This window comes from Theropithecus gelada, chromosome 10 (genome assembly GCF_003255815.1).
Source record: "Theropithecus gelada isolate Dixy chromosome 10, Tgel_1.0, whole genome shotgun sequence".
NCBI lineage: Eukaryota > Metazoa > Chordata > Mammalia > Primates > Cercopithecidae > Theropithecus > Theropithecus gelada.
In genome coordinates this window covers 43,897,442-43,922,889 of record NC_037678.1, presented here as the reverse complement: position 1 = coordinate 43,922,889, position 25,448 = coordinate 43,897,442, and the positions used below count along the sequence as shown (strand labels likewise).

At 56.9% G+C, this 25,448-nt stretch overlaps 1 protein-coding gene and 1 long non-coding RNA gene across 2 annotated transcripts; both read left to right on the top strand.

The window, feature by feature from the left end:
- The first annotated feature begins 885 nt into the window (after positions 1–885).
- Positions 886–20,901, top strand: NPEPL1 (aminopeptidase like 1). The gene is made up of 13 exons (XM_025398134.1): positions 886–989; positions 2,850–2,917; positions 3,832–4,007; positions 4,629–4,877; positions 5,896–5,985; positions 6,401–6,482; positions 8,220–8,362; positions 14,487–14,564; positions 17,552–17,652; positions 18,478–18,601; positions 18,971–19,147; positions 19,616–19,726; positions 20,224–20,901. The coding sequence occupies exons 1-13, from the start codon at positions 886–888 to the stop codon at positions 20,380–20,382; spliced, it is 1,662 nt and encodes a 553-aa protein (XP_025253919.1). The 3' UTR covers positions 20,383–20,901.
- Positions 20,902–21,735: 834 nt separating this feature from the next.
- LOC112633766 lies at positions 21,736–24,311 on the top strand. The gene is made up of 2 exons (XR_003121581.1): positions 21,736–23,079; positions 23,167–24,311. It is a non-coding gene; the product is annotated as an uncharacterized LOC112633766 (long non-coding RNA).
- The last annotated feature ends 1,137 nt before the right edge of the window (positions 24,312–25,448 follow it).

The window sequence follows — 25,448 nt, the reverse complement described above, 5'->3', positions numbered from 1 at the left end:
CTCTAGTCTATGTGGTGTTTCCGAGGGCCTGCCCTGGGGCCAGGGACCACGGTTCAGAGCTGAGCAGGGAGACCTGGAGTCCACAGACAGGGAAGGTGAAAGCATGGCTTGTGGCTGGGGTATAAGTTAGGGAGCTAGGGGGCCAGCTGGGAGGTCAGTGGTGGAAAACCTCCCACACCACGCCAGGGAGTTGACACTGCTTTTTTTTTCCCCTTTTTTTCCATTTTTAGGCTGGTAATGAAGAAGAAACTCAAAATAAGAGGAGTAGCTTATGGAACTACATGGAGGAAACAGAGAAAGGTACCAACCAAAGGCCCTTGAGCAATCAGGATGTTGGGTAACAGATTTTTGCTTTTAAATGACTCCTGCGTGGAGCTTCCCCAATGCATCATCATTTCCTGACCCTTGCATCTGACCCTGTGGGTGGGACCCTCCGCCTCCACCATCCACTCACCACTCACCCCTGGCTCCTCCACCACCCGGCTCCTGCCCCGCACCCTCTGATGGCCTTTCCTCCCCTGCAAGGCGACTGAGGTGACTCAGGTCACCCTGCTCCTTCTTCGTCTCATCTCCTCCCTTCTTTCCTGCTTAGACTGTGCCAGATAACCCTTCTTGCAAAGGGGTGGGTGGGAAGGCCCCCCACGCAGCCAGGCAGTGCCTGGATTTGTAACTGGCCATCCCAGCAGCAGTGCCCTGGATGGAAAGCCACGTCCCTGGCACACTCTCACATCCAGGGCAGTGCCTGGCAGAGTGGGGTCTGATAAACGCCAGGGAACCTCCGATTAAGTGAGGAGGAAGTGAGGGTCCACGCTGTGCCCACCATGCCAGCCAGTGGGACAAAAGGACCTGACTCAAGTCCAAGAGTCACTGGGCCCCTCCGGCCTGATGGGTGGCCAGGGTGCGGGGTCCCCGGGGATCAAAAGCGGCTGCTCTGGGACCCCGGGGGACCTGTTTGGGGCCGGCCTGAGGCCTGATCGGGCCGGAACTGCGTAGGGTGGGCTTGGGCCTACGTTGGCCCAGGCCCCACTGGAGGACGGGCCTGTCCGGGAGGCGCTGCCTGGCGGGCCACGTCGCCCCGCGTGTTGGGCAGGGCTGCCCGGGCCGCTGGGCCGAGGGGCGGTGCCGCTGGAGGCCGGGCGCGAGCGCCCTGCTCCGCTGGGCCTGCTCGGGGCCGACTTTGGGCCTGCCCGCCCGGGCCTGCCCGCACCCTCCCGCCCGGCCTGGCCGGCGCCCCCTCGCGCCCCGGGCGGGCCCTGCACGTCTCGCGAGCAGCCCGGAGCGGCGGGGGAGGCGGGGCCCGCGGGCTGCCGGGCAGGGCCGGGGCGGCGCCGAGCCCGGGCCGGCACGGCCCGAGCGGGCCCCAGGCGCGGGCCGGGCAGGGGGGCGCCGGGCAGGGCCGGGGCGTGGGNGTGTGTGGTGTGTGTATGTGTGGTGCGTGTTGCTGTGTGGGTATGAGTGCTGTTGTGTGCATGAGTGGCATGTGTGGTGTGTGTTGCTGTGTGTCTTTGAGTACTTGTGTTTGCATTAGTGGTGTGTGTAGTGTGTGTTGCTGTGTGTATATATGAGTGCTGGTGTGTGCATGAGTGGTGTGTGTGTGGTGTGTGTGGTGTGTATGTTGCTATGTTTGAGTACTGGTGTGTGCATGAGTGGCGTGTGTTGCTGTGTATGAGTGCTGGTGTGTATGTGGCGTGTGTTGCTGTGTGTGTGAGTGCTGGTGTGTGCATGAGTGGTGTGTGTGGTGTGTATGTTGCTACGTTTGAGTACTGGTGTGTGCATGAGTAGCGTGTGTTGCTGTGTGTGTATGAATGCTGATGTGTGCATGAGTGGTGTGTGTGTGGTGTGTGTGGTGTGTATGTTGCTATGTTTGAGTACTGGTGTGTGCATGTGTGGCGTGTGTTGCTGTGTGTGTGAGTGCTGGTGTGTGCATGAGTGGTGTGTGTATGGTGTGTCTATGGTATGTGTTACTGTGTGTGTGTGTGTGAGTGCTGATGTGTGCATGAGTGGTGTGTGTGGTGTGTGTGTGGCGTGTGTTGCTATGTGTTGCTGTGTGTGTGCTGGTGTGTGCATGAGTGGTGTGTGTGTGGTGTGTGTGTGGCATGTGTTGCTGTGTGTGTGTGAGTAGTGGTGTGTGCATGAGTGGCGTGTGTTGCTGTGTATGAGTGCTGGTGTGTATGTGGCGTGTGTTGCTGTGTGTGTGAGTGCTGGTGTGTGCATGAGTGGTGTGTGTGTGGTGTGTGTGCATGTGTGTTGCTGCAACCTTTACAGGGAGCGCTTCTACATGTGTTATTTCACTCAATGCTGAGAATGATCCTTTTGAGGCTGCAAGGCCGGAAGTGATTTCCCGGCTCCAGATCCTTGGATGGGCCTGACATCAGGCTCCCTTCCTCACGGCAGCGGTCCCAGCCTCTGCGCCTGCCGCCTCCAGTCCCCGAGCCCACAGCGCCACCCAGGTTGTCTTTTCTCGTGTCAGAGCTCATTCTTCACTTCTGGCTCTGGAAGGCTGTCACCTTCACCCCAGGCAGCAAGCTCTCCCACACCGGCGCTTGGGCCGCACCTCATTTCTTTCACTGTGTCCTCTCTGAGGCCTGCAACCACTGACCCTCAACCCGAATTTTTCCATCTTCACCAGCATGAGATAGCTCCCCTTTTTTTCCTTCGTCTCCAAATTTTTAAAAAAGTCTAACTGGTTTGCCTTTCTTAATCCTCTTTTCCCTCTTAACCCATGGAAACATAGTTTTTGCCCCCATCCTGACATGGTTTTCTAAGGACTGCTGGATGGGGCATTGCCATCCCTCCTTGAAATGCATCTGCCCCATCCAGAGGTCTCCCTCCCTCCTGCTGCTCCCCAGACTGTCACCACCTCTCAACATCCTCTTCATGGCCTCTCCAGTGTTCCGACCTGCTCAGTCCTCTCAGGGTCAGACCTCAGCATCAGCTTCTTCTGTCTTTTTTTTTTTTTTTTTTGAGACGGAGTCTCGCTCTGTTGCCCAGGCTGGAGTGCAGTGGCCGGATCTCAGCTCACTGCAAGCTCCGCCTCCCAGGTTTATGCCATTCTCCTGCCTCAGCGTCCCGAGTAGCTGGGACTACAGGCGCCCGCCACCTCGCCCGGCTGGTTTTTTGTATTTTTTAGTAGAGACGGGGTTTCACCGTGTTAGCCAGGATAGTCTCGATCTCCTGACCTCGTAATCTGCCCGTCTCGGCCTCCCAAAGTGCTGGGATTACAGGCTTGAGCCACCGCGCCCGGCCAGCTTCTTCTGTCTTTAGCAATTTCCTTCTGAGTTCCAGGCCTGCTATCCAGGTGGGCAGGGGTGCCCGCAGAGCCCACTTGGGGGCTCAAGCATCACCCTTATTTCCAAGGATAGCAGGGCACCCTGACCTCTGTTGCCCTTGGTCCCTTCCCCTCCTGTGGACTTCCTGCTGTCCCTTAAACTGGCCACACCCACTCCTGCTCATGCTCCTGCGCCAGGATCCTTCCCTGTCCAGCCCAGCATGGTCTCCCTCTGGCCTCTGCCCACATTCCCTCCCCAGGGAGGCCTGGCCCTCTTGGCTACCACCACCCTCCCATTTGTCATCTAAACCATTACTATAAGACATGTCACATCTTTGTTGATCTCCTGTGCTCCCCACTGGGTTGGGAGTCCCCAGAGGGCAGGGACCTGGTCTTGTGCACAATGATCCCAGCACCCGACCCCACACATGAGAAAGGCCCAATAAACATCTGGTGATGGAAGCAGTGGGGCAGTGAGTCCCCGTGGCCCCCAACCCCATTGGTCCCAACTAGCCAGTGTGTCCTGTTTCTTGTCTTTGCTCTGCCCAGTACCATGCCTTAAGGTGCTCTCCTGGGCTATGGCAGCAGTCTCCTGGTCACCCTGCCACAGATGGCCTCCTTCCAGCTCCTGCTTCGCTCACCTTCCAAAGGTGCATCTGTGTGCAAGGTGGCATCTTCTGAGTGCTGTCAGCTGTCACGCCCTACACTCAAGGCAGGAGTGTGCACACAGCACGTGCTGGTACACTCTACAGTCCTGTGAGATACGTCCTGTTGTCCCCAGGTTAGGGCTGAGCAAACTGCTTGCTGACATTGAGTGACTCACCGGGACCACGCCAGCAAAGGGCAGAGCCAGGTGTTAAGCTACAGCTGCCACCACTCAGCCCTCTTGGGTCCTGAGCACACCAGTATCTGACACCCATGTGGCCTGTACTCAGCTTCTCCCTTTCTTCCCTGCGGGAACCTTCCAGTCCCCACCCAGGACCCTGTCCCTTCTGCATCCTGTGGCCTCATCCTCTCTGTAGCAGAGACTGGGACTGTGCATTGTGAGCCTCTGCTGAGCTTGACTCCCTTGACGTCTCTGAATTATCCGAGTCTTGCATGGTGCCTGGCACGTGTGGACAGAATGAGTGGCCCTCCCCTCGTGATAAGAGACACCCCTCCCCAGTGCAGCATGGCTGTGTGTTGGTGGAGGGCACCCACAGCCCTGCCCTGCCTCCCGCAGAAGCGCTGTTGCGTCAGAGCCCTGAGCTTGCCGTGGTCTGGGGTCTTCCAGGTGACACTTGGCCTCCTTGGAGGCAAGTTACACAGCACTGACGCACTTCTCAGACAGTCCTTGTCTGGTCCCCACATGCCCTCACAGACAAAACCTGCTGACAGGCAGCAGGGACGGCACAGGCACATTCATATCGGAGCTGTCAAGTTCCAGGTCTCTACCTTTGAGGCTTTGGGGTTTAATTACCTCTGCAGGGCGGAGGAGGTGGCTGGGCTGCGGTATCGACCCGGCGCTTGCTGCCCTGACATTATGAGACTAGAGGCAGGGATGATAAACTCGATGCTGTCCTGCACCCCCGCAAAACGGCGCTGCTTTTCTCTTAATATTGTCTTCCTGGTGAGCAAGGGAGGCCGCGCAAGCAGCCAGCTGTCTGAAGCTTCTGCGCCTGGGGGTGCACGGTAGGGGACAGGGTGGGGCAGGGATGCCCGCAGATTCAGCTGAGAGACAGTGAGGGTCCCAGGGCAGACGTGAGACACACATGAGAAGGCAAAGAAGGGCCCAAGCCAGGGCTGAAGGACACATTTCTGGGACCCACGTGACGTGTGCTTTGGTGCACATGCCCCTCTCTGCCCTGCCTTCAAGTGTGGGCTCTGAAGCCCTGCCAGGCAAGCAGGGCCCATGTTTTCAGCTCCTGGGTGGACACGTCAGTTCCATGAGGCGAGACCTCTCTCTGTCCCTCCCCTTCGTGCCCAGAACCGTGCTGTGTCAAGTGACAGCACTAGGGCAGCCAGACCCCCGTCTGTCTTGCAGGGTTCATGAGGGACTTGCGTGGGACTCCTGAGGAAAGCAGTGGCCCAGAGGGAGGGCGTCCGGGAGGGCCAGCGGGTTCAAGCGCTCAGGATGTAGAGTGCTTCTGCTTGGTGGGGAGGATCTGGAAAAGCTACTGGTGGAGATGGCCTATGAGAAGTGCCTCGAAGGATGACTGGGATCTTGGTGGGAGGGAAAGGGCTGTGGGATCTGCAGAGGTGAGGGGTGGGAAGCTCAGGGCATACTCAGGGGCCACCTACCTTCAGCTGTAGCTAGGATGAAGGGAGAAACAGGACACAGGGCTTGGAAGGGATCCAGATACGGAAGGGCAGGACCCCAGGCTGGGGACTCCTGTATACTTGTGGAGGCACAGGGTGGTGGCTGTGCTGAAGGTTCTTTCTACAGGTGGCTGGTGGCCCTGGGTTGCTGGGGGTGGGGCAGGCAGCGAGAGCCATGCTCCCTCTCTCCTCTCCCCTTGCTGCCCTGTCAATAGCCTTGTGGGTGGCATTTGCCTCTGATGCCTTTGTGTTCCTGGGGGATGGACAAGTGGAGAACATCTGCCTCCCACCTGGTCCCAGGACCCCAGTGATGGCCTTTTTTTCCCTAGTGCTTAGCAAATGCCACAGACGGCGTGCGGCTAGCAGCCCGCATCGTGGACACACCCTGCAATGAGATGAACACCGACACCTTCCTCGAGGTTTGTGGGTCATCATGCCGGGGGCGGGACCAGGCTGGGGTGGGTGTCATAGACTCCCCAGGAGAGCCAGAGGAAACCAGGGGCTGTCCACACCCTGATGTGGCCTCAGGGCTGCCCTCGATGGAGTGCTGCTGTCCGCCCAGCTCTAGGAAGCCTCAGGAAAGGGTGTGTGGGGAGGACAGAGCCTCCTCTTCAAGGCCCCTTGGCAGGACTGCAGCCAGAGCTGCAGGAAATGAGAGAGTGTGGAGGGTGAGCCCCCTCTCCTGGGTTTCATCACACGCGAAGCTGGCTCCCAAGCCTGGCTCCCCCACTCCACACGGGCAGCAGTTCATCCCTGGCCCCAGCCTGGGCCTCTCCTGTTTCCAGCCATCTTCATGTGTCGTTGTGTTGCTGTTTTTTCCATGAACATGTCCAGGAGATTAACAAAGTTGGAAAGGAGCTGGGGATCATCCCAACCATCATCCGGGATGAGGAACTGAAGACGAGAGGATTTGGAGGTGGGTGGGGGCTGCATCCCTGCAGGTCTTGGCCTCAGGCAGTGACCAGGAGCACTTGGGTGACAGGGGGGTCGGCGGGCCATATGGCACATTGTCCCAAACTTCATCCTGCTTGTGACCTGAAAGGAATCAGCCTGTGTCCAAGCCCAGTGCCAGACCCTGGGAAGCAGCCATCCCTGGGGGAGAAGGGGGAGCAATCCAGATTCTGATTTGGATTCTGGAAGCTGCTAGATCCAAGTCCTTCCCTGCCTGCAGCCTCTCCAGCATCCTCGCGTGCTGCACACCCTTACTCCTGGGACTGGCTCAGCAGGGCCTTTCTGTTCCTTGAATACACAAGTTCACATCGTGGCAGGCAGGGCCTGTGTGCGGATGGCTCTCCCTATCTGGAATACTTTCCCCCAAGATATATTTTTGGTGGAGGTCATCTCAACCAGTGCATCTCAGCTCAGATGCCCCCTCCTCAGAGAGGCCTTCCACAAGTCCCCAGACCCACCTTTCCCTATTGCCCAGGAGCCAGAGGGGCAGATAAGTATGACTCAGCTGCCCCATGGTGCTTGTAGACTGGCGAGGGGAAGGTGGCTGTCTCTGTTACGTAGGCTACAAAACAAATTACTCAGAAGATAGCAGCTGAAAGCAACAACACTTATCCCCTCACCATGCTGTGGGTTGGGGATCCTCCCCTGGTGCAGGGTCTCTGCCTGCTGTTGTCAGGTTGTTGGCTGGGGCTGCAGTCATCTGAAGGCTTGCCTGGGGCCCGCGATGTGCTTCCAGGCAGGCTCACAACAGGCTACTGGCAGGTCTTAGGGCCTCACAGGCCATTAGCTGGAGACAGCAGTTCCTTGCAGTATAAGCCGCCCTCCGAATGAGGTCTCTGAGCGAGAGAGAGGGATGAAAAGTGAGCAAACAAGATGGAAACTCCCATCTTTTTCTGTAACCTAATCCCAGGAGTGGTATCTCATCTCTTCTACCTTTTTTTTTTGGTTGGAGGTGGGACATTAGGACCTGCCCACATGAGGGGGAGGGACTACACAAGGACATGGGGGTCACAGGGGCCATCCTGGTGGTGTCTACCTAGACAGAAGCCATTTACAAGTGGAGGGAGAGGCCGCTTGTGTCAGGAAAAGCTCCACAGAGGAGGTGGCGTTTGCTGTGGATCTAACAGGATGAGTTGGAGTTTGTCAGGCGGCCATGATTAGCCCTCACCATTGTTGCTATGATTATTTGACTCAATTATTGCAGGACTTTGAGCCATAGACTGCACACACACGGGCCACAGCTTCCTTGATAAGATGTGTCATGTAAACCAAAGAGGCAGTGCTGTAGAGACCGTGGGAGCGAGTGTGAAAGGGCGGTGCAGTCCCTGAGTGCTCAAAGGATTCAGGAAGTGGGGACGAGAATGGGCTGGGGCAGCCTTGAGGCATTATCCAAAAATAATTTCATTCTGCAATCCTGTTCTTTTCTTTCTGGAAAGGATACAGTATTTTTTCCCTCAGTGGGTTTTCTTGCCTAACAATACATTGCATAGAATTTGTTTGCAGTCTCAGGCATTGGCGGTAATTTGCATTCCCCAATCCCACACTGGCCAGGGGCAGGAGAAGGGGCCGGGAGCCCCAGGCTCAGGCAGGCGCCTTTCCAGGAGAAACACCAGCGGCCAGAGTAGGGGTTTCCAGGGACCTCTGGGAGTTCCCCACTCAGCTCAGCCCGAGCCTAACCCACTTCTCCCCATGCTTTCCATAGGAATCTATGGGGTCGGCAAAGCCGCCCTGCATCCCCCAGCCCTGGCTGTCCTCAGCCACACCCCAGACGGAGCCACGCAGACCATCGCCTGGGTGGGCAAAGGCATCGTCTATGACACTGGGGGCCTCAGCATCAAAGGGAAGGTGAGGTGCAGGGCCAGCTCTCCAGAGGGCTCTGGGGGTGGGGAGGGGCCCAGTTTGGGTCCAGCCAGCCCTCTCAGAGGTGTCATGGGGTGGGAGACAGCAAGGTTTCTGGGGGTTCTGGGTTGGGGTGGGTTCAGGGAGAGTCTACAGGGCCAGTTCCCATGCTGAGGCGACAACTTCACGTGGCCCCCTGGGTTCCATGCCCACCCTTCAAAAGGGTCTGGAAACAAAAGCCTGGCCAGGGCCCGAGAGCAGCCCCGGAAATGACCGAAGGAATGGCAAGCAGGGCCAGGGAGGCAGGGCTTGCAGCTGCGGGGCTTTGTCCGAGGAAGGGAAGGGCGAGGGGACGCCTGTGTCTCTGAGTCTGCCATGGTCCCCACCGAGAAAACGCTCAGGCTGGCCACACAAGACCCTCCAAAGGCACGTGACCCCCAAGAGTGAGGGGAATCTGGACGCAGCACAGAAGCGAGTCACCCGGGAACTTCCCTGTGAGGTGGCCCTAGACGCCCGTCCCGTGGTGTGGCTTTCTGTCCTGCCATCCCAGGAGGACAGGTGCTTGTGGAGCCCCGGTCGTGGCCTAGTCGGCCTGCCGCAGCAAGCCCTTCCCTCCTCCACACCATCTCCATCCATTCATCCCACACACCGTGCGAACTTCCCTCCTCCGCACCATCTCCATCCATTCATCCCACACCGTGTGAACTTCCCTCCTCCGCACCATCTCCATCCATTCATCCCACACACCGTGCGAACTTCCCTCCTCCGCACCATCTCCATCCATTCATCCCACACCGTGTGAACTTCCCTCCTCCGCACCATCTCCATCCATTCATCCCACACACCGTGTGAACACACCATGTGAGCAGCTGTGCTCGGTCTTGGGCTGGGAAGGACAGGGAAGGAGCAGACTGGGAAGTGTGTGCCTCAGGAGGTCTGGAAGGAGCAGGGAGTGCATCTGGAACAGACACTGCAAACTAGTAGCCCGCAAGGCTCACAGAGGCCTGGCGTTTTGAAAATTTGAATTAGCTCCCCATATTTGAAACCAGGAAGGATTCTCATCAAAGCCTGGATTTCCGGCCTTTTGTGAACTCAGGTCTGCCAGTGCTGGCGTTCTGGTCCCACCGGGCAGCATTCCCCTGCAGCCAGCGGGCCTGCCCCTGGTGTTGCCCATTCTCCAGTTTGGTTCGTGGCGGGCCCCACCACTTGCTGCTGCCCCACAACACTGAGCCCTGGTGTCAGCTGTTGTTCAGGGTGGCGCTGGTGCAGCTCGCTGTGCTCTGCTTTCCAGCATGCCTAGTTTATTTCATACCTGGAATGGATGAGTAGTTCCCATCCCTCCTCGAAACCACAAAACTGTTTAGAACAAGGCAAGAAATTAAACTAATCATAAAAAGGTTTTTTTTTTTAAAAAAAAAAATTTCTATTATTAAGTTCCATACCTATTATCATGCCAGTAAAAAAAAATTAAAAAGAAAATAAATACTGTACTACAAAGAAAACAGAAATGGATTAACACTCAACTAGCATTCATGTTTTTTTTTTTTTAGAAAAAAACATGCCTCCCTATGGGTCTGTTGGAGTGATAGATGGTGGAATGAATGTTTCTGGCTTTGGGTCTTAGCATCTACACATTTGACAATGATTTCGTTTAAATTGATCTTCTTTACTAATGTATGTTCAGTAGGCAGAGGAATCAGCTTTGTCAGCTATCTTCATTCACAGTTGGTCCAAGAATACTCTTTGTTAATTTTGATTTTGAAGAGCTCCAATCACGTGAGGCAGCAGATACACAGATACTTAGCAAAAGTCTTTAATACAGTATCATTTGGCAGAGATTCCCAAAAATCCCATTTCACAGTAAATTGCAGCAATCACAACACCCACCATGTGTTCAGTTCTTCAGGGTGGATTCTTGTGGCTTTCAGATGTCCGTGGAACAAAAACATTTTGGACATAGTAACTCCAAGTGTTCGCATGCAATGAGGGAACTGAAGGAACTCAGGTTCCGCGTCTTCGTTTTGACCATCCTGTGCTCTTGTGTTTTATTTTGGGTCCTCTGTTTCAACACCGGGAGATAGGAAATCATGGGCCCTGGAGGCCCCGACTGTGCCCAGAGCCAGGCCACAGGATCTGACTGTCAGAGCGATTCTCAGAAGGAATGTGGGTAGTAGATTCCGCGAGTGTCAGGGCCAGTTGTGTGTCGGGTCACTGTTAACATCCATGTAATGTTACTTTCAGGATAAGTAACAAAGATAGGGGAATTTGAAGCTTTTATTTGTAAGATTAAAACGCAACTGTAGCCACAGCAAATTTTTGTTTGTTTGTTTGTTTGTTTTTGAGACGGAGTCTCGCTCTGTGGCCCAGGCTGGAGTGCAGTGGCCGGATCTCGGTTCACTGCAAGCTCCGCCTCCCGGGTTCACGCCATTCTCCTGCCTCAGCCTCCCGAGTAGCTGGGACTACAGGCGCCCACCACCGCGCCCGGCTAGTTTTTTGTATTTTTTTTTTTTAGTAGAGACGGGGTTTCACCATGTTAGCCAAGATGGTCTCGATCTCCCGACCTCGTGATCCGCCTGTCTCGGCCTCCCAAAGTGCTGGGATTACAGGCTTGAGCCACCGCGCCCGGCCCACAGCAAATTTTTAAACTTCAACCAACAACAGATTTTTGGAGGAGGAATATGTTATCGCTGACATTGTTCAGAGATACCAGCACATGGTGGTAATAAGCAAACTGACTTTTAGTCGGTTTATTATGATTCCTAAATTCGCCACAGATAGTGCACCCCTTACTGCCTGCACCTGGTACTGGCTGCCCCCACCCTCGCACCCTCAATACCTGCGGTCAGTCGCCCTGGAAGCTGCTACATTCTGGCTGGTAGAGTTGTGGGCCCTCTTCTCTGCGGATCAGATGTTTGTTTTTGATGTCGGTTTGTTGTGGACCAGTGTGAGAAGATGAGCTTCCTGGGAATTCATTTGTTTGCTTGTGGCACTAACTCTAGTCACTTAGGGAAAATATTGCACCTGACTTCATCTCATGAGGCTGTGGCTGCACCTGTGCAGTAAGTCAGCTCCTGGCCTCGAAATGAACACAAAGGAAAAACCTGACCACATAGGCCTTTCCTAGAGGCCACAGCCGCACAGCCTCCGGGGAAGCTGTGGTCTGAGGGTGGCTGGTAGAACTGCCAGAGAGTAGGGCGTTTTCCATGGCTCCAGATCACCTTCTGAAAATGAGACTATAGCCCCTGCCTATTCCCAGGGTCCAACTGGTCTGCAGACACCATAATACAAGGAAGAGCTGGGTGTTTTGGCACCAGTGAAACAATACCTGGTTTTTTATTTTAAACCAGCCCATCTTCGCCGCCGCACTTGGAACTGTTCTACGTGGATTTGGGATCAACCAGCAGGCCTTTCCTGAGCTGTTACTATGTGGAGTGGGCACTGAGGCTCCAGCCATTGAAGGAGAGACCCCAATCCTGACCTGAAGGCACTCACAGTCTCATCCCAAGGGCCTGGTGTGAAACGTGAACGCAGCAGGCATTCTCCCCAGTGGCTGCGTCTAGAGCAAATGGTGCAGAAATGGTCACTCCTCAAAAAGCAAGCTGGGTGGAGCCAGCCCAGCTCCCAGTTTTGCAAGAAAAATCACAGCTCCCTTTTCAAAGATTTCAAGGGCAGATCAAGATCAGCCTGGACTAGCAGGCCTCAAATGCATTACTGGAGACCCCTTTACCCTCTTAACAAGTACCAACCCCAAAGAGGCTTTATGTATAAGAATGTTGTCTATTGATATTTACTCTACTGGAAATTAGAAGGGAGAAATTTATAACATGTATAATTCATTAAAAATAGCATATAAATCCATTGCATGTTATCATAAATGATATAATTTTATGAAGATAAGCATTTTCCAAAATGAAAAAACAATTTACTGAGAGAGTAGCATTGTTGTACATTTTCACAAATCCGGTCAGTGACTTAATAGAAGACAGCTAGGGACCTGGCATCTGCTTCCGATTTAGTCTGTGGAAACGTGTTATTTCAGTTCAACTTTATCAAGAAAATCTGGGCTCTCACATTCTATAGTTGAAACAGGGAAAAGGATTTTAGTACCTTTTTCAGCTAACTATGAACATTCTTTGCTATTACACCAAAACTCAACAAGTGGTAGCTTCTTAAAGGCTGGTTATAACATGGAATCTGAAGCCTCACGAGTAGACTTTGGTGCTCCGTGGCAGTTAAATCCACTGTTCTGTCTCACTTTGGTTTTTGTAATATGCATGTTCACTTGAAAAATATTGGTTCAAGAGTTCTGCAGAAATTCAAATTTTTGACACATTACATTATATAGTATCGAAAAATCACTTAATATCACCATCCATCTCATCAGAAAAGTCATTGAGTATGAGGAAGTTGTCACGGTGACAGGAGAAAGTTTTTCAAAATTCTGATTTTTGCTTAAAAGCTCAAATGTATACCATTGGCAATAAATAATGTCAGCTGTTTCTGGAAGTAAGAGGCTGAGTTTGTTCCTTTTCTGGGAAATATCTGCCAGATACCTAAATCCAATTAAGTGCCATTTGTCTGTCAGTTTTTCTTTCAAGTAAAAATGGTGTCGTGGCCAAAGTGGCTCATGGAGCTCACAACTGCCCCAGCAATCACAGCTGAGCTTCTGCTCTGAGCGACCACTGCCCGTCAGCAAGAACAGGAGTGCATTATGAGTCACACAGAATATGGAAAATGTATTGTACCCAAGGGTTGAGAGTTTTAAAAATTAATTTTACTGCTTCAGCAAGGAAATTCTAACGTGCAATTGGCATTGGTTCATTTTCCCAGAGGGCGTGGAAACGAATCCAGGGGCTCCCCAACCTCTCTGGGACTGTGGCTAATACTCCAGCACAGGGGGTGTAAGTGTCAGCCCGGTGAAAAAGGCAGAGACCATCTTAAATCACTGCGAACATGGTTTCTTCTATAAAAACAGAAACAATGCATGGGGGCTGGTGAAACTTTGCACTATCAATGGAGCTGTATTTGCAAGCCCGGTCCTGGCTCTGCCTGCAATTGGGAAGGAGCTGGCAGCTGTGACGGGGGAGACATGGTGTACAGTGAGCAGCCGTTTCCAGGCATTTCTGTGTGACCCATTTTGCACATGGTTTGATTCCAGATCGGAGGCCCTGTTTTTCCATTTAAACAACCCTGTGCTTTCTCGCAGATTAGCTAGGAAGAGATGACTTGTTTTCAGTAGAAAGGTGGTCCCTTCTTCTGGCGGTAGACCTGGCAGTGACATGAGGGAGCGACAGGTGTCCTCGCTGCTGGTGGTGTCGGTGGGGGTGGATGGGTGTCACTGGGGGTGGATGTGACTGATTTTGGCTAACATCAGCCCTCACCATCGTTCAAAGTTGTGATGAAGGGCAGAGAATGCTGAGCCTAAGTCTCGTTAGGTGGTAAAGGCCTCTATATGCCAGGGAGAGGAAGCTAGGCCCTGTTCTGGGGGGTGACAGGTGGCCAGGGCAGGTTTGCATTGCGGCAGCAGCTCCTCAGGCTTCCTCCCCACCATAAGCACAGAAGGAAGCTACAATGAGTGCAGGAAGCAAGCAAGCCCACCCAGGTCCCCGAGGTGCTGGCCAGGGACCTCCAGCAAGCCCCAGAGGCTCCCTGGACCTCAGCTTCCTTCTCACACTGTGCGGAGGAGTGGAGAGAGAGGGTCCCTGCAGACAGACCCCCAGGCGGTGTGGCAGCCCAGGACTGAGGTCAGGGTGCCCGGCCTTAAAGCACGGGGTCTCTGTGGCTATGTCAGAGCCCGGCCACGGTGAATTCTGCAGCTCCAGGCATCTCCTCGGGTTCCCCCTCCATGCAGTTACTGTTTGATGGCCCCAAAGTTCTGTCAAAACAAAAGGGAGCCCCACCATCTATAGCAAAGACTCCCTGTTGCTTCTGGAGAACACCCTGCTTGGCCAGTAGGAGGTTCATGAGTTCTGTGGATGCCCAGGAGGCCTGGTGTGGGGGCTGCCCAGGCCTGGGAGCCAGGGAAGGGGGGGACTAGCGTGGGGCTGGGGCGGGGGGGGTGGAGGGCTGCTGCTGCCAGGCCTGGACCTCACGGCTCACCTTTGTCCGGGTCTCTTTGTACCACCTGCAGACTACCATGCCAGGGATGAAGCGAGACTGCGGGGGTGCCGCGGCCGTCCTGGGGGCCTTCAGAGCTGCAATCAAGCAGGTGAGTGGGGCCCTGCCCACCCTCGGCTGGGGTATCCTGGGTGTGCCCTATGGGTGCTCCCCTCTCCCTTGGCTGTCCCGCCATAGGCACCACCATGTTCCTACCTGAGTCTCCCCAGCGGGAGCCTGTCCCCACTCTGCCCTCAGGCTCTTCTTGGGCCCCCAGAGCTTCCTGCCTTCATCAGGGCTGCTCTGGGAGGCCCCGAGGACAAGGTCCAGCCCTGTTCTCCGCTCAGGGCCTGCCTTGGCTCCAGAGCACCATGAGCAGTTGGCTCAGTGAGGAATCCTGGCCTAGACCCGCGTGGCATGTGGCAGGCAGAAGCTCAAGGCAGGGGCATGCATTGTTCTGTGTGCCCCTCCCACAACCCTTCTTTGCAGCAGAGCTGCCTCTGGCGACTGGTCTTGCCAAGTCACCACCCCTGACCCCCAGGCCTGGCCGGGCCCCCTTCCTCTCTTGCCTGGGGAGGCGCCCCAAAGCTCAGCCCTTGCTCAGTGGCAGTAATCACTCGGGGAGAGTGTGGGCATGGGGGTTACCTGAGTGACCTTCCCATGGAGCCCAGATGTCCCTGGGGCCATGAAAAGTGCTTATTAAACAAATGAAGTGGCCAACTCTTGCTTGTAATCCCAGTACTTTGGGAGGCGGAGGCAGGAGGATGACTAGAAGGCCAGAAATTCAAGACTACCCAAAGCAACCTTGCGAGACTCCGTTTCTACAAAAAAAAAAAATTTAAAAACTAGCCAGGCGTGGTGGTGCACACCTGTAGTCTCAGCTACTTGGGAGGCTGAGGTGGGGGAGGATTGATTGAGCCTGGGAGGTTGAGGCTGCAGTGAGCTAAGATCCCACTGCTGCCCTGCAGCCTGGGAGACAGAGCGAGACCCTGTCTAAAGAAACAGGCCAATGAAGAGTGTGCACGGACTCATCAGCCAAGGTTTTACCTCCCTAGCCTAGCGTTCAAAGATGGAAGGGTACGCCTGGAGCGCGGTGGCCTGGGCTCTGGGGGTGTTAGCGACCCTCCAACCCTGGTACCAAAAAAAGCAAGCCCCTGCCCCACTTACCTACCCCAAACCCTTGGCTGCCCTGGGGGACCAGGCCCAAGCCCCGGCGTGGCACTGGAGAGCCTTCTCACGCTGTCCCTGAAGCACTCACTGTGCAGCCCCATCTTTGGCCACCCTCTTCTGTTAGACCAGCAGTCCTGACTGTGCCGGGGAACACCCAGGGAGTGTGCGAACATCGACAGCTCCAGGGCTCACCTCCAGCTCTGCTGAGTCCTGGATTTTTTCAGTCGCCCCTGGTGATTGGAGACCCCCCAAGACTGGCCGTGAGGGCCGCGAGGGCAGGGCCGTGCCTGCGCTGTCTCTGTGTCACATCATCTAGCCACGGAGACCTCAGCACTGTTTACGCTGGGGCTGCAGCTCGCTCGTCCTCTAAGCCAGCACTTCTCCAGTGGGATCTCCATGTTGTTAGTAATGTGGGTTCTCAGCTCTGCCCCAGATCAGAAATTAGGGGCAGAGCCCAGCCTTCAGTGGGTAGCAGCCCTCCCTGGGAGGCTGAAAGCATCCATTTGAGAATCCCTCCTCCTTCTCCTCGTGTCCCACGTGCCTGCCCAGGAGGTGCTGCCTCTACTTGCTCTGGGAAACCTGTCTTCCCTGGCAGGCCACAGATCCAGAACCCTGCTTTCTGAGAGGACTTCAGGGCTCCCGTCCTTTGTTGGTGGAGCTCATCTCTGTGGTGTCTGTGGCTTGGAGCCCCATGGCCTCATCCTGTGACCTCAGGGTCATGCTGTCATTTATTCATTTGTTCCCAAACACCCACTGCCCCCTGGAATGACTGCAGGAGGTCTCAGCACAGGGACAAGCTGTGGTCACTGTACACACAGATGGAATGTCAGTGCTGGGGTATCTGGGGAGGAGCTCTGACAGGAGGAGGCTGAGGGTCCTGAAGCCCCTGCCCCATGTCCCTGACACAGGCTGGGCTGCGAGAGTGGGAGCGGGGGACTCAGGGCCCTTGTGGAGCTGACAGGTGGCCCCTAGATCATCACCCTGAGGCTGGTGGAGTTCTTTCCCCTGTGCTGCGTGGGGGTGCGGGGCCATCTGTGAGGCTCAAGGACTGAGCAGGGGCCCAGGGAGGCCTCAGGGACTCACAGCTGCCGCCTGCCCAGCACCACTGCTGCAGCATCTGCCACTGGCCACTCCTTGCACTGCTGGCTGCCCCTGCCCACCGTCCCAAGCATTTGCCTTTGGTGAGGGCTCTGCGCCTGTGGTGGAAGAGTCGGCTGTTCCAGGAGATGGATCCTATAGAACTGTGCGTCAGCACCCTCGAGCCATGCTCCGTGCTAGGAGGATGTATCCTGGTTAAAGATTCGGCTCCGGGAACAGAGGAAGGGCAGGGACAGGGGTCTGAGAGCGCCACTCCATTTGACATTGCCACCCAGGCATGGGTCGCTTGGGGTCAGGAGGCACCCTTAGAGCCTGTGCAGGGCAGGAACCGCTACCACCTGTTGGCCATACGTTTCTCAGCGAACAAATGACTTCATTTTGGCATCAGAAAACTATAACGTCAAACCTAAACTTCCACGAGGCTGAGCTCTTCCTGCCCCTCTGTGTGTGTGTGTGTGTGTGTGTGTGTGTGTGTGTGTATTGAGGGGACGCAGCCGCTGGCCACCTTCCATTGGCACAGGTTGGCGAGGCTTCATGACTGCCCAGCCCATGCAGCCCAAGAGTCCCACAGCCCAGCCCGTGCCCAGGCTCATCCACTGTGGTGGGTGGGCTCTGCCAGGGGAGGCTAGGAGACCCCAGCGGTGAACCTTGGCCTTGGGATCTGCCAGGACTGTGCCCAGGATGGCAGGGAGGGCGAGCTCTGGTGCCTGCAACTTGGAGCCATCTGTCAGTCTCTCTTCTGCTGTCTGTGGGTCTGAGAACCCCCAACTCGTCCTCCCTCCTCCCCACACATATGACCTACAGCTGGAGCCTCTGCCGCTTCCCCCCCAGGGCTTCAGAGACAACCTTCACGCCGTGTTCTGCTTGGCTGAGAACTCGGTGGGACCCAACGCGACAAGGCCAGATGACATCCACCTGTTGTACTCAGGGAAGTACGTCTGACCCTCCGGCTCCTTCCTGCCCACTGTTGGAACTCATGACCCCTCCCCGGCCCGCAGTGCCACTTCACTCCAGGCACACTGGGAGGGCGCCCAGCAGCAGGCTCCTTGCTTCCCAGAGTGCCGGGGAGCTTTGGTAGCAGGGGCACCTCATATTGAGGGGCCCGTGATGCCTGGATGAGGTGCTAGGCTCCCTTGCAGTGCCTGGCCCAGGAGCTCATGGTCTACCCTGCATTACCAGGACAGGCCTTTCCAAAATGTAGGCCTGAATTATTTGGGTGTGTGAAGCTCTGACCCCCAGATTTCCTGCTCGGGGGTACCCCCTGGGTTTCCCCCTTGAGACTGACTCTGGAGAGTCAAAGCTGAGCTGGCTGCTGAGGAGCAGGTGGCTCCAGAACGCAGAAGAGAAGAGCTGTCCCCAACCCCAGGCGCTGGTGCCTGAGCGGGCGCCTCCCCGCATCTCCTGCTCTTCCTCCTCATCTGCCGGGTGCCAGGCACAGTGTGCTGAAGGCCAGCCCAGCTGGTTCATGCCACCCACTTTACAGATGAAGAAACTGAGGCATGGGGGAGCCAAATGGCTGGTCCCTGGCCCTCGACTCAAGAGCAGCAGGGCAGGGATGTCATGGAAGCCCTTTGCTCCAGGCACTGCATTGCTGTAGGGACTGGGGCCATCCCAGCCTCCCCAGTGGGGGAATGTGTCGGGGTTCGGGGAGCCACAGGGATGGGCAGCTCCAAATGGGGTCTTCCCAGTTCCAAAGGGGCTCACGCCAATGTCCCAGGGAATGCCGTCCCTGAGCGGGGATCTCTGCCATGCCCCAGGACAGTGGAAATCAACAACACGGACGCCGAGGGCAGGCTGGTGCTGGCAGATGGCGTGTCCTATGCTTGCAAGGACCTGGGGGCTGACATCATCCTGGACATGGCCACCCTGACCGGGGCTCAGGTGAGTGCTGCCTGGGTCCACCCCTCAGCTGCGGCACCGGGGAACCCCACCCCCCTCTGGACCTTGAGGTGGGGAAGGCAGCGGGTGGGGGCTGCTGTCAGGAGGTTTTCATAACTGGGCACGAGGAGGGAGGAGGAGCTGCCCATTGAGCTTGGTGTGGGCAGCGCTGAGACCCAGGCTGGACGCAGAGCCGGGAACCACCTTCTCTGTGCTTCATGGCCACAGTCCTTTCTGCCTGTGTTTTTTTCTTTTCTTCTCAACCATCTCTCTTCTGGCTCCCTTATTTCTCTGTCTGCCTCTCAATCCCTCTTTTGGGTGTTTCTCTCCTGCCGTCCCGTCCACATGCTTCCCGGGTTCCCGCCCACCCAGGGCATTGCCACAGGGAAGTACCACGCCGCGGTGCTCACCAACAGCGCTGAGTGGGAGGCTGCCTGCGTGAAGGCGGGCAGGAAGTGTGGGGACCTGGTGCACCCGTTGGTCTACTGCCCCGAACTGCACTTCAGCGAGTTCACCTCAGCCGTGGCTGACATGAAGAACTCGGTGGCGGTAGGTTTGGAACCTGGAGCCTGGAGCCTGCCACTTGGGTGGAGCCAGGCAGGCAGAGCCCTGCCTTCAGGGTGCTGGTGCACCCAGGGAGCTAGGGTCCCCCAGAAGCAGCCACAGTGCAGATGAGGGCCTGAGAGGCAGGTGTCGGGGCACAGGAGCCATCCCAGACGGCATGGGCCACTCACTGGCTTCCCTGCCACACAGCCAGGGGTTTCTCCCCCAGTCCTGGATCTGACTCAGCTGCCCCGTCAGGCCCTTTGCTGGCTTCCCCGTTGGCCTATGGTGGGGGCAGACTCCTTGGCTCATGGTCAAGGCCCTCCCAGCCCAGCTTCAGCTGTCTCCCCACACTGACTCCCTCCCAGCCACCCCGGGCTCCTTGCAGACGGCAACAGTGAGAGACGATGGGGGAGGGTGGAGAGGGCCCGGCCGGAGCAACCCACAGGCACTGTGTCCTCCTGGCCTCCCTAGGACCGAGACAACAGCCCCAGCTCCTGTGCTGGCCTCTTCATTGCCTCACACATCGGCTTTGACTGGCCCGGAGTCTGGGTCCACCTGGACATTGCTGCACCGGTGCATGCCGTGAGTGTCCCCACTCTCCACCAGCCCAGGCTGCTCCTGCCCTCTTGTCCAAACAGAGTGCCCCTCTGGCTCTGGAGCTGCTGGCCGAGCTCATCAGAAACTTCTGTGTCTGTGACCCAGCTTCCAGTCCGCTGTCCCGCCCAGGTCTCATCCTCCCTGGGAACAGAGTGGCTGCTGTGTGTGACCCTTCCTCAGCCAGCCTGTCCTCCACAGGGGGCCCTGGGCCCTCTGTCTCACCCATCCCCACCCTGAGGAGCTCCTGGGGTTGAGGCAGAGCACACAGGGCCTTGCCCACCACCTGTGTCTGGCCTGCTGGCCCTGAGTGTGTCCAGCCAGCAGCATGGAAGGCCCTGGGCTCCAGCTGGTGCTCAGGATCTCCTTCCTGAGAAGGGGACTGTGGGGCACGTGGAGGGGACCCAGGAGGTGAGGGGTCCCCAGGAGCCCCTCCCGTGCTGCAGCCCCACGCCCAGAGTCTCTGTCCTGCCCTTTGCTTGCAGGGTGAGCGAGCCACGGGCTTCGGTGTGGCCCTCCTGCTGGCGCTCTTCGGCCGTGCCTCTGAGGACCCTCTGCTGAACCTGGTGTCCCCGCTGGGCTGCGAGGTGGATGTCGAGGAGGGGGACGTGGGGAGGGACTCCAAGAGACGCAGGCTTGTGTGAGCCTCCTGCTTCGGCCCTGACAAACGGGGATCTTTTACCTCACTTTGCACTGATTAATTTTAAGCAATTGAAAGATTACCCTTCAGATGGATTTTGGTTTTTCTTTGTGGTCGTCACCATGGTGGTGGAAACAGCTGAAGTTTTAGGAGACAGCTTACAGTTTGGTGCAGGCCACGGTGAGGGGACCGGCAAGCGCTGGGGCTTGTTTCTGTTAGTTACTTACAGGACTGAGACAGCTTCTGTAAATTGCTACCCTTGGGGCCTTCTGCACCCCGGGGTGAGGCCTCCTGCCTGCCTGGTGCCCTGTCCCAGCCCCAGGTCCTGTGCAGGGCACGCGTGTGGCTGACAGCCAGGCTCTTACTCCAGCCGGGGCTGCCAGGGCATCCAGCCAGCCCAGCCCTGTGAAAGATGGAACTGACTTGCTGCAGGGGACCCGATTTTATAGGGCAAGAGAAGTCACACTCTGGCCTCTTAGAATTCACTTGAGGTTCAATTAAATATGGTCACACCACCTCCTCACCTGGCCTCCTTCTTCTTCCCTCCACCCTCCATTTTCAAAACGGGTCCTGGAGCACGTCTGGGGACTGAAGTGCAGGGCTGCCTCCTGCTTCTCCCAGACCAGCTCTGGCTTTGAGCCCCAGCTGGTCAACCCAGTGTTGATGACAGGAGCCCGGGGAGGAGGACAGTGAGCCACTGGGCCTAGGCCTGGCCCTCCTGATCATTTTGATTTTCTGGGTGCGCACAGCACAGACTCCAGGCGGAAGCGCTGTGGGCTCTCGAAGTCTCCACAGCCCAGCAGCCTGCACGGAGGCTGTTCTGTCTCTTGAGGGTCCTGGAGCCTGTCCTGTGCGAGGCTGACTGTGCTTCCGTGCCCCTGGCCACACTGTCCCGGTGATAAAGGGCAGGGCCCCGAAGCCAATTCAGATTTCCCGGGAGCCCGCCAGGATTCAGGGAACCCCTGAACCTGGACTCCAGGAGAAGCAGGTGAAGTGGGTCCATGGCACCCAGGAGCCCGCCTTCCACTGGCTTGGGTGACAGTGGAGGCCAGGACCTCGTCCCTGCCATGCATCCCCTTTGCCCTCAGTCGCAGCAGGGCTGCCTGGGGCCCCCCAGGAAGGGATTGGGTCTGAGGCCCCACAGGGAGGGGGACAGTGCTCCTCTCTCTCCAGCTGGGGCCGAGGGTGAGGACCTGGCTGCAGCTCTGTGGGACACGTGGCCCCAGGCTGCGTCCTGAGTCCCTGGCCACCTCACCCCAAGGGTCCCCAGACTCCAAGTGCCCCCACAGCCCTGAAAATCAAGGTGACTCTGGGCCTGATCCCAAGCAAATATTTATTAACTGCCTGCTGTGTACACAGCCCTGGCTGGGCCTGAAACGGCAAGAACTGGCTCCAAGGTCCTGGCCCTGTCTGAGGAAACTGCCACCCAACACAATGCCAGCCATTGTGGGCAGCAGCCGGGCAGACGGAGCCGGAGCTTCCAAGCAGGGGCGGCTGCAGCCGGGCTGGGAGCCTTCACGGGTCATTAGCTTGCTTAATGGCGCTGCAGTAGGCCCTGCTCGCCGGCCTCCCCTGAGACACCCAGAGGAGGCAGAGGTCACGAGGTGGTCTGGCTCCTTCTCCAGGGCAGCTGGTACCGTCTGCTCCCCCTACCAGGGGTGCGCCCGTGTGGACACAGGATGCAGGGTCAGGGAGCAGGGGAGGAACTGAGTCTCCCTTGTGCAGGCACAAAGGCGGCCTCAGGACCAGGGACCCAGCTGGGCACCAGCTGCTGGCTGGCCTGGCCTGCCTGCCAGCGTCAGGGGTCCCATGGGGGTGAGCCAGAGGCCTGGCTTTCCCCGGGGCCAAAGGGCTCTAGGAGGCAATAGCTGCTTCCCCAGGGCCCGCCAGAGCCCTGGCAACAGGGTCATGGGGCGGCCAGCGGTGCTGGGGGGCAGGTGGGTGCTCTGGGCCCGCTTGATCATGGTTTCCGGGGAGCAGTGCAGGAAGATGAACTTGGTGCAGAGCTCCCACAGGCAGGCTAGCGCAAAGCTCCGAGGAAGTGCTCCCAGATGAACTTGGCCGAGAGCATCACCAGGGCCACGAGGAGCCCAGTGATGCTGGGGAAAGCAGGCGGGGCTAGGACCCCACCCACATCCCCTCCCTGGAATCCCCCGGCCCACCTGGGTGATGTTATCCCAAAGACAGGGACAAGAGATGAGAGGATGGAAATGTCTCTTTGGGAAAAAGGCTGCAGGAGCTGGAGGTGATGAACAGAGCAGGCGAGAGGAAAGGGAGGCCCCCTCCTCCTGCCATGTTAGAGAAGGGAGCCCTGGATCTGGCTGCCACCAGTGGCTTGTGCACACCTGGGGCTGAGGGCACACAGGGCTGCACATGCACATTCAAGGCCACTGTGAGAACAGGTGAGCAGGGCCAGAGGGCTGTGGAAAGCCCAGCTGAAAGCTGCACTTCCAGGCTGAAGAGCGTTTTACCGGCATCTGCCAGGAAGCCTGGGCTCTGGGGGCTGTGTCATTGTAGATGACCACTTCCAGGTCGTGGCCACAGCCCCGGTTCTGGTCACAGCCAGGCCACCAATCCTCCTGCGCCACCCACCCCTTATCCACCAGGCTGTCTTCAGGGCATCGGCTGGCCTCAGTTGTGGCAGCCAGACCCTGATGTTGCGCAAGAAGGCCGGCCAGTCCATATCCTGCAGCCTGCGAGGGTGCACTGGGTGAGAGGGGTACAGTCCCCAACCTGGGAGGGGACCCTGATGCAGGTCCCCAGAACTGAGGGAAAAGTCTCTCCCCAGAGGTCAGGTCTTTGTCAGCAAAGGTGGGAAACCAGGGGAGTGGCGGCTCCAGGCCCCAGAGACATTTGAAATGACCTCAGAAGACCCAGGGCCACTCAGGGCGACCACATCGGGGAGCTGCCTCTGACAGGCTGTGACGGATGTTTAAGGAAGGGATCGATGGTCACCTGACTCTCAGGAGTGCAGGAGAGGCCGCTGAGGCCCGTTCAGAAGGGACTGGGTGTTGGTCCCTGTGGACTCGGCCTCTGGCTGGTGGTGAGGAAGAGGATTTCTCACCACCCATCCTCTGGCCCCTGCTGCCTGAGGGAGCAGACTCCTGTGAGGTGGTTTCCGGGAAGTTCGTCTCCAGCAGGAACTCCAGGCCAAGTGCACGTCTCTGATCACGTGTGACCGTGGCGGTGCGTGCGTGCATGCGTGTGCACTGGTCTGTGGCCTGTGGTGTGTGAGTCCCACTAGGACCCATGTGAGGTAGAGGGTCTTCCGCCTCGCCTCCCATTCAAGCCCTCCCTGTACCACACAGACACCCATCTGTGCCCTCCCCTTCTGTGCCAGCAAAAATGGAAGAGAGAGACACTTAAAAGAGGCAACTCGCATGGAATGAAGCTGTTTCTGTTGGGGAATGCTTGGATGTTCAATCATCTTAGAAAATCCTACGCCACCTCCCGATGCAGATTAATTACTCTAAGTGCAACTCCGATTGGGCTGGTGACCCCCCAGGAAACCTCTGAAGCTGTCCCAGGCTGTTCCCAACATAGGGCCTCCACTCTGGCACACCAGGACCCGAGGCCGCGACAGGCTCCTCATTCCTGCCTCGCTCAAGGCTCAGGTCCCCCACCTGAAATACCCCCTCCCACCAGCATCTCCTGCCTCAGTCCTGCTGCCAGGTCCCCAGAAGCTCTTGTTCATGAGCTTGCCTGCCATCCACAGCCCCCACCACAACCCAAGTGGCTGTTGAATTCGCTGCCCTGATTCTCTGCCCAGAGCCTCGGTTCAGACTGTGTTCCCTGGCGAATTAGTGTTCAGCATTTTTGTTTATTTGTTTGTTCTTTAACAAAAGGTTGTTTTGGTTTGAGATTCAGCAAAAACACACACTGCATTCAGCTTCCTCTCCATTCAGGATTCAGTAAATTGGTTGTTTTCCCGTCTGCTTCAAGTCCTTGCCTCAAATGAGCCTTCAACAAGATAATGCATTTAAAAGCCCTTGGAAAAGTACCAGGCCCTGCACACATGTACAGCCCAGGCCCCGCGCACATGTACAGCCCAGGCCCCGCGCACATGGACGGCATTGTCATCGTGCAGCTCTCGGAGGCAAACCCGGCATTGCACAAAGTTCCCACCCCACCCACACGAGGCTCAGCTCCTGGAGAACATGGCCCCAGCGGGGGTCCTTCCCCACGGCCTCACAGATAGGGCTCAGGAGGGAAGGGGCTGCCATCGTGCAACCCTGCTGCTAGGCTGGTCCCCAAAGCCCAGACCTGTGCCCCTCCCCATGGCCCGGGCTTGCTTTCTTCCCTTGCACAGGGCTGAGGGGACAGGGATGCAGCAGATGAGATGCTAACACACCCTCAGGGAGGTGACAGTCCTTCCTGACATCCAGCCAATAGGCCATTTTTGCTTTCAGTGCCCGCTGGAATCCTGAGGGCTTTGGGGATCAGTCCAGGGAGCATTCTGCAGTCAGGAACACAACATTGAAAACCAAAACCCACAATTAAAAAGCTTAGAAGCCTGGTTTACATTCACTGATAGCGCAGTTAGAACCCACGGCAGCCTCCATCTGAACGATCCGTTCCCATTGGCTGCGTCAGAAACTCAGTGATGTCATGGACCCCTTCACCTCCTTTAAATAAATTTAGCAGTAATGAGGGCAGTTACCCCAACTTCACAACCATGAGTACTTTTGAGCCTGAGACCCCCTTTCTCCTAATGGGTTGGATAAGTTTCTGTGGCGTCCATGACCCAGCTTGTTCCAGTGCGTGAAAGCCCAGAGCCAACTTCCTTGTTCAATAATATTTGTTAAGCACTACTGGCATGCGATCCCAGAAAAATGAATCCCTCTTGCAGGTGTGTCTTCCCAGCCTGCAAGTGGAACGGCTTCCGGAAGAAGGAGCCGGCATGGTCCTGCAGGAGGCTGGAGGAGGGCTGTGCCCCTGGTACCCACAGGGGCAGGGGTGACTGAGTGGCTGAGGACTACCCCCCATCGGGATGTTATTAGCCATTACCAGAAGAGCTAATGCATCATAAGCAATTTTGCCACCTGCGAGGCAGCCCCTGGGAGGTGCTGT

Bases quoted from the DNA above. Each gene is read 5' to 3' on its own strand.
- NPEPL1 (XM_025398134.1), top strand. From the start codon at position 886: ATGGGTGGCCAGGGTGCGGGGTCCCCGGGGATCAAAAGCGGCTGCTCT. The intron at 4,008-4,628 runs GTACACTCTACA...ATGCCCTCACAG, and splicing joins TGTGCACACAGCACGTGCTG to ACAAAACCTGCTGACAGGCA. The intron at 14,565-17,551 runs GTGAGTGGGGCC...CTTCCCCCCCAG, and splicing joins TCAGAGCTGCAATCAAGCAG to GGCTTCAGAGACAACCTTCA.